Source organism: Rhea americana, unplaced genomic scaffold (genome assembly GCF_003343005.1).
Source record: "Rhea americana isolate MKP2758 unplaced genomic scaffold, rheAme1 scaffold_162, whole genome shotgun sequence".
Taxonomy (NCBI): Eukaryota; Metazoa; Chordata; class Aves; order Rheiformes; family Rheidae; genus Rhea; species Rhea americana.
In genome coordinates, this window is record NW_028185728.1 from 1,750,935 (window position 1) to 1,759,278 (window position 8,344).

The 8,344-nt window shown below is 45.5% G+C and overlaps 1 protein-coding gene across 1 annotated transcript in view; it reads right to left on the reverse strand.

The window, feature by feature from the left end:
• Positions 1–265: 265 nt before the first annotated feature.
• SEC22B (SEC22 homolog B, vesicle trafficking protein) overlaps positions 266–8,344 on the reverse strand; it is a 9,491-nt gene continuing 1,412 nt past the window's right edge. The window contains exons 2-5 of the mRNA XM_085300296.1: positions 8,138–8,308; positions 3,666–3,826; positions 2,607–2,753; positions 266–2,236 (exon numbers count right to left, since the gene is read on the reverse strand). Coding sequence (XP_085156422.1) covers positions 2,082–2,236; positions 2,607–2,753; positions 3,666–3,826; positions 8,138–8,308 — 634 coding nt within the window. The 3' untranslated portion in view covers positions 266–2,081. The remainder of the gene's footprint in view (positions 2,237–2,606; positions 2,754–3,665; positions 3,827–8,137; positions 8,309–8,344) is intronic.

Below are 8,344 nucleotides of genomic sequence, written 5' to 3' on the forward strand. Positions count from 1 at the left end.
CCGCACCGCTGCTGCTGTGCACGAGGGCAAGGAGCCACATCTCTGACMCCCCGCAAGAAGTTCACGAAGAAACTAGTACTGGCTTCTCCTCAGAGCCTTGACCACGCGAACAACTAACACAGACATCTACTCTTGCAATCATCCCAGCTGACTTCAACTACAGGAGTTTTTACCAAAAGGTCTTTGCTCTCTTGTACCCCTGAAAGGAAACAGAGCATCCTTCAAGAGCATGCAAATACGGACAGGAAACTCCATGCAGCAGAGGGGATTTTTTGGAAGCGTTTATTTCACTGCTGACACTGGCGCTGCAGCAGGCAGCTGCTCACGGGGCTGCCGTTAACTGCAGAAGCATCACTCCCTTCAAGTCATGGCAATCCAGGCACGGTCAGCGTCTGCTCACCTTTCAAGACCTACATTACACACAGACCTACATCACTGGGACATTCACCTGTTAGGGACACAACTTATAGGATTAAAAAATAATACAACAATCAAAGCAACACGTGGAAGCATCATGCAGAAATCAGACGATTTGAGACCAGGTGGCAGAGCAGAGTTGCTAGGTTCATCAGTGGTGGACAAGTGCCAACTGCTTCCCTGCTAGTCCAAAGAGGAGCCAAGCTGGGTAGTGCTCCCAGCCAGGACAAGAGTGTCTTGTTTCCTACCCAGTGGCAGGAAACACTTTCGGTCATAATTATGTCCAGAATTGCACAAGATTACGTGCTTTTAAAAGGTGCTGGGGAGCCCTGAAATTTCCTTCTGTGACAGTGCCCGTTTCCTACCTAGTGGCAGAAACAGGCACCTGAGTGCAGAAAAGAGCGAAAAGGCCTGAGCTGCAGGTTTTGTTTTTTAAAAATGGCAGACTGATAAAGTGTTAGTTCTTGCACTGGTGGACAAAAATCACATTATACTGGAACTATACAGATTGGCCCATGAGAAATAAGAAGTTATACACCATTGCCCCACAGTGAGTTTTTCCTTCAGCTACAGTTTCAGCTTTCCAAGTGAGGTAGGGAGAGGGTGAAAACAGGAAAAAAAGGTGGCATTTCCAAAGGATTTAAAGTTGTTATCCTGAATCCTTCACGTAAAGCTAAAACATTCATTAAGGAAACACTGCCTTTTCTTCACAACAACATTCAAAGTTTTGGGTTTTTTGGTTTTGGGGGGTGAAAGAAAGAGGGGGAAAGAAAATAAGCATCCTAGAGATGGCAGCTTTGATGTGTTTTGGAAAGCACAGTTACAAACAGGAAGGAAATAATGTAGTGAATCTGCAGATAGAAGGGGAAAAAAAAGAGTGCTGACATTGTCTGCACTGTGCCTGCTCCAAGAGCATTTGAATTAAGTACCCTGTTCTTCATCACATGGAAACAAACTCTCATACATAGCTGTCAGGAGAGGGAAAGCGGACACTTACAAACCTGTAGTTTAATTTTGTAGGAATTAATTAATAGTTTCACTGCCTCTCCTAGTACTAGCCAGAATATATTTTTAAGGCATAATTTAACATCCATTTGTTCCTAAAATAATTGAAAGTGTAACAAGCAAAGTTGTCAGACAAGGAAAACTCAACAATAGCTAGTTCAACAGAGGTGAAAGCTACTACAATATGTACAGTGCAGAACTTGCCTTCAGACAGGGAGTCTTGTCTTTAAAAAAAAACCCCAACAACTGCAGACCCAGATTCTAGAAAAGCAAACATTGCCAACACAAGGAATGTTCATTAGAGTCCAGTTCCCACTAGAGCTACTCAACAGGAGGATGTACAGCATGATTCTGCTAAACTGTACCGATTGACTGTTCCCAGAGCTCACCCCTAGGAGGGGTGCAGAACTTCGGGAGGTCAAACTACAGTCCTCTAGTGCAAACGCTCTCAGAGGAGAAGCCTGCAGTCAACAAGCCTTTATACCTATGGTTAGGATTCACTAAGAGGTRTAGTACTCAGGTGTCACCTAACGCCTTCAGGACATTCCCATAAAGGTGATGGTCCTATGTGGATTCTAATGCACATCCCCGTGAACAGTGTCCTGCACACATACACCTGCCAGGCTACAGGCTTTCCCTCTTCAGCAACTGTAACCAGTTCACAGCCACCAGAATCGCACATAGACGATCAACATGATAAAAAACACAGCTACAGCCGCAAGCTTGGCGTAAGTGGAACGCATATTCAGATACTTCGCATCCTGACGGTACTTCTTGGACAAACTGGACAAGTTGTTGGCCTTGGAATCAAGAGCTGTTAAAGGGAAAGGGCAKAGAAGTTAGTCTCAAGATTAACACAACCAAATGTTCCCCAAATATTACGTTAACTGAGAGTTTCTCAGGAGATGCTGGAAGTGCAGTAGTTCTGCACAGCAGCAAGCCTTGTACTATCTGCAGTGCTGCAACGCTTGCTCCACTAGGATGAGTCACCCAAGCCTGTGAGACACTACTACTACCTACTGGCTGCTTTAGGATGTAACTGGTTAAAATGAAATACCCATTGACTCCATTGCTTTTCTTAGGAGGCTCAGGGATTAGCAAGTCCTTCCCTCAGGTATGCTCCGCCTGCTCAGCTGACCAACAGGACAGAGAACTGTATTCCAAATGGCAGCCATTCCCTGTACCTGAGAGCGCTTCTCCTCGCTGTAAGACTTCCTCAATGTTGGCCACCATAATTCTCTGCACATCCTGCAGCTCTGTGTTGATGGAACCCAGGTTCCTCCTTGCCCGGCTGTCAATGTAGAGCTTCTTGGTTTTCTGGATGTAGGTGTCTGGAACAAGAGGTGGCTGTCAGTGGAAAAGTCGATTTTCCCCCACTGCTTGCTTTACCAAGGACAGAAAACAAACTCTCTGGTTCAGCCTACAYCCTCTAACTGAGGCACCCCTCACCATCAATCTGAGAGGACTTCCAATGMGTGGTCTGGTAGACATCGGGGTGGGCTGCGAAACAGCTCCAGGGTTTCTGGTTAACAATGTTCATAGAAATGCACCCTCAAAAACTGTCACAAAAKAGTGTGTGGGGTGAGAAACCATTCAGGTTTAGCATAGCTCTTCTTTCACTGTATGTGAGAACAACTGGAGRAATACAGCACAAGATAGCCCTTTGGGCTGCTTATTACATTACTCTGTAGAACCTGTCCCACCAGGCCAGCACAGAGAAACCTCAGCCTATCAGCAAGGCAGGAGGGCTTAGAGACCTTGTTGCTGGATAGTCAACYGATCTAGAGTCAACAGACTCAGAGTTCTCCTTCCTTCTCCAGCACTCTAGTGGATATTGGTTCCCCTACACTTTGCATCCCATTCCCTTTCATCACAGGTGCTGTACCAAAAAAGCCCTACTAACCCCATTAGCTCTGCACTAACTCCTTTGGATGCGGTGTAGAGAGAAGTCGTGCCTCACAGAGAGCAGCCTGGCTGCCAAAGGAGTAGAAGCATTTCTGAGACAGCAACTGCACACAAACATTCACTGGAGAGAAGCCAAGAAACTTAAAATAGGAAAACTGAATCAAAGGACATTTACCATTTTCCTACCATTTCTCTACTTGCTCAAAACACCCATTTTTGTGGTCCCAAAAAGAAGATGAAGTTGCAACTCCACAGACCAAGCTGGAGAGGATCCCTTGGCTTCTCATTCCCGCCCCTCCAAGAAGTTTCCTAACTAGTCCCAGGGAGAGASACCTCACCAAATTCGATGAAGGAATAGGGCCTGGAGACCGTTGGCACCTTCTTGCCATGTTGCTCATCAAATTCCGAATGCAAGTCCTCCAGATATGCAAAGGCCAGTTTCTTGGGGAATGCAGCTTCACATAGGACCAGGTAACATACCCCTTTCTCAATGATGTAGCTAGAACAGCAGAGAGAGCATTAATCAATCAATTTTGAACCAATCCTATCAAACACAACCCTTCATACTCTTCCTCCTCTGATGAGACAGAGAGAACATCAGGTTTAGGTCTGCTATTGTTTGTATTATGCTCCCGCTTTCCAGTTTGGAGGACTAAATGCCGCTTTCTTCCCTGACACCAGCCTATTGGTGCAGTGTTGCTGTTCAAAGGTAGCTGGGGAAAAATATCAGTGCTGGGATCTGATGACTTCCCTTGCAGATTTGCAGCATCCAAGCATGACTGTGCTATCAGCTCCTGGGCTGCGATGTTAGGAGCCCAAGATCCGATTCTGAACCAGGAGCTGCTGTTACTGTATAATGTAATTTGAGKTTTTTTGCAGCTGAACCCACAAAGGTCCTGTTCTTACCCTCCTCCCCACCCCCATTCTCTACTGCATCTAATACTTACTCGCTTTCAGAGGCTTAGTTCTGACCTTGTTTCAGGGTGAGTTCCAGTGTCTGTCAGCATATGAGAATAGGGGCTTTTCATTATAATTCAAATAAAAAGCTTCCTGAAATAACTAATAAAGTGGAGCCAATCTTGAAATTTAGACCTGGCTAGACAGAAAAGCAGTTATTTAGGCTTCATCACAACTGTCTGCAGTAGCGCATTCCCCACTATATCTTCCTCCTTATCTGGCCAATAAAAAAACAGAGGGAACAGTATTTCTACCAAAACTAAGGTAGCAGAGATGGCAGATGGCTCTGGATACACTTAGAATGTTTATTATTAAGGAGGAATTAAATGCTACTTTCACATAACCTTCCTTGACTCTCCACATAATACCATTATGTAGCAGCCCAATTAGSATACAGATTAAAGTGTGTTAGAAATTTAACCCAGTTTTAAGGCCACTGTAGTTAAGTAAATGGCTTAAAATATTTGGTTAATAGATGCACCAAGTCTATAAAACAACTTCCTCCTCCTCTTCCCCACCGTGTTTCCAGCCATCTCTGAAAAATCCAAATCCTTTGAGTTAGCCATCCTCAACTTGTAGCTTTCAGGCTCAGGATTATTCCCTTCCACTGTCTCCATGGCTTGGGGGCAAACCTTGCCACCCTTCAAATAACTGATCCATCCCATGCAGAAGCAAGACACTTCAGTTACAATCCATTATTCAAGAGCATCTGTGCAAGCACATGTTTTTATCTCCTTTTCATGTCCCTCAGCTTGGACTGCAATCTGTAACGTTAGTTCTACAGTACATCTCATGCCCCTGTTTCTCCCTCACCCTCAGAGGTCTCTTTAACAGCTCAGGGTTTCCCTAGATCATCACTCAGAGCTTGATTTAGCCATAGTCATTACAGAAAAGGTCTTTTGAAATAAACAAAACTTGTGTCAGATAGCAACAGCATTCCCCGAGAGCCAGAGCAGCATGCTCAAGAGAGCAGTCTAAGGAACATCCCCTGTCAGTACAGCTGTGTTATCTYTGTTCAGGCCAGCTGGTCCTGCCTGGAGCTCTTCAGCTGGATTTCCCAATTTGCCTTTCCCTGATGTGATATTAAACATCTTGGATTTAACATTAATCTGCCAGCAGCACAGACAGCAAGCACAACCCATTCTGTCCTAGACTGAAGCACAGCTTTGTCAGCCTCAGTGCAACATCAGAACAGAGTTCCTGCACAGTTGGATTTCTCCATTTCACACTGTGTGCACAATTCTGAGCTTTAACACAACATCTGATTACACAGACTGCTTGGCAATGTATGCACACAAGCAGCAGATGCTGCAGCTTGCCACTTACATCTTCTGTACTCCAGATTTCCACATGCCAACTTCAGCTGCTAGATTTCTTACAATTGTTTTGAACCTTTTTGAGACAAAAAAGCTTAATCCTTATAGATGCTACCAGTGTCAAAGGCCAAGGGTTGTTTCAACATGATGTGTTAGTAGCACTTACGCCATTAACCAGACAAAGGTCAACTGATGACTGACAGCACGGCAGACTTGCATAGCACCCATGGCCATGCAGGTACAGAAGTGCCTAAGTACTGTAGCTGAAAGGGCAGCACAGCTTCCAGATCTGAAATCTAAATGTTACATTTAACAAAATTTGCTTCAGTAGTCTTAGTTTGAGCTTCACATTTCACCAGAAATGAGACTTTTCTCTGAACAGATCAAGCTAAAAATGTTTAACATCACTTCAGCAGGTTCAGCAATGTCCTTAGCCACACTTTTATGTTTTGCACCACAAAATGCTCCGTCCTGGGTTATGCTGCCCTCAGCAGTCAGRGCTCTGATTTGGCAGAAGAGATGTGCTGTGTTAACCAGCATCAGTCAGTATTGTTTTAGACTAAGTCTCAAAAGCCTCCTTGTTTTCTCCTTTCTGTAGTGTTATCACAGGATAYATTTTTTTTCTGACCTGAAAGTCATCCTCTCTCACATGGATCCTGCCTTAACACGCTCTCTTAGAAAGGCCTCCTGTGAGCACTATGCAGCTGTCCGTTGCCTGTGGACTGACTCAGTCCAGGAGGGAGACACTCCTTTTCCCCCCTTATATATAACCTTGCTATACAACCTGGTTGTTTCTTCAAGCCTGCTATCAAAACATGAACCTGCCCAAATTAACCTGGCTCATCAGGCCTGGTGATGTTAAAGCCATCAGTAAGAGGTTCTGGTTTCCTGGGCAGCACAACCAGAGCAGCCTTCCTGGACACTGTTCTAGTAGTACTGAAAAACACAGCAAGGAATTTACTAGGATCTACAAAGGCTCCTTCCCAAGCCCCCACTGTCAGTCAGTGCAGTGCCAGGGAAACATTTAAAACCTGACAGCTTTCCAGAAGATGCTGAGCAGCACTTTGCAGTTAGCTCTAGGAACAACGCCCAAATCGCACCAGCAGTTAGGAGTGACTGGACTATTTGAATTGGTGCCCCATCTGACCCACCAAAAGTCCCTGTTATCAAAGGCAACTAGAAGCTGGTGGGGGGGGGGAGGGGAAGAAATCTTGTAATAGTTGATCATCTGTAAGTCAATCACAAGAAATGCCTGCCTCAATGTCATGGCTTTTACCCAAATGGCCTAAAGCCCTTCCAAAGGCTTCTGTTCTTGTCTTTTCATGTCACTAAATCTCTGAACATCTAAGTGTCAGGGCAGGAGAGTTGTTAAAGGGCTCTTGTTATAGAAACAGAGCCTTAAACTCACGCCTTGCCCTGGATTCAAAGGCTGCCGCCCACTCACTCGACCACAAACGTGCCCCTGCTCCTGGAGCCTGGGAACTGGGAGGGATCTCGCCACTGGGSAGGCAGCAGCAGAAGCGGTGCTTAGTGAAACTCTGCATGTCACTCGCAAAAGAAATTTTCACAACTCGGCCTCACTGATCTCATATAAACTTGTTTTTATAACATAACTGTTTCTGCCAATAGCGTAATTCTGATGCTTGAAAAGATCTTGGCCTTGATTAAATTCTTCAGCAATTTGTCTGTTAAGTAATTATGTGCCATGGTAAAGAAACATTTCCTTTTCTCAAACATAAGTTTGCCTGCTCTTCTTTCTTYCACTAGCTGTGAATTCTTCCTCTTTCCACTTTCATTCACAGTCCCTTTYTATTCCTTAGCAGATAAGGATGTCTGTCTCACTTTTGTTGTAAGTTTTCATTATTTTATATTTAAATTCCCTTGTTTATGTGTTACTGGAAGAAGCCAAAGATATTCTTAAGCTGAGTTTTCAGATAATTTAAGAAATGAATTAAATGTAACCAACACATTTGCCAACAATGCAACCAAATCAATTTTAGAATGTGGGAGGGGGAAGGCTTGTCAGATGTTAAGGAAATTTTAAAAAATCCAACAAACAGAGCAGCTGCATGCATTTCCACATGTAAAAGGAATGCATGAAAAAGTACACCCTTGTAGGATATGCAGAGAGGAGAGTCTTGTGCGCGAAGAGCTCACAGAAGTGGTGCCAGTCTGCTTTTAGCAAGGACTGCTCTTTTTACACAAGGAAAGACACCGAAGCCATAGGAAAGCCATAAAAGGTAAAAAGAGATATTGGGGGGGGGGGCAAATCCACAAAGAAGGCTTAAGGGAAACAGAATCTACATAAACCTACAGCAAATACAGAACTAAGAAACGGGATGAAAAGCAAGTGCCAGCAAGGAATAACGTAGACGCGGCTCCCTTAAAGCAGCTACCGTATTTCAGCTGGCAGAGCAGGCAGGTGAAGGACTCATCCTTGCTCGGATGGCCCAGCTCCCAGGAAAGCCCCAAGCTGCCTCAGAAGCGCCTTCGGTCCTCTCTGAGGTGGGGAGGCCGCCACGCCGCAGGCTACTCACTGGAAGGCCATGGCTCCGGCCTCGAGAGTGCACCTCGTGGGGGACTGCTCGTTCAGCTTGCGGAAGAGCTGCTTCGCCTGGCTCTGGTACTGCTGCAGGTCGCGGCCTGACTGAGAGGGGAGAGCAGGCTGCAGGGGCGCCGGGGGCTCCGCGCGCCCGCCGCGGGCCCAGCTCCGGGACGCCGGGCGGCAGCAGGACGAGCCCCCC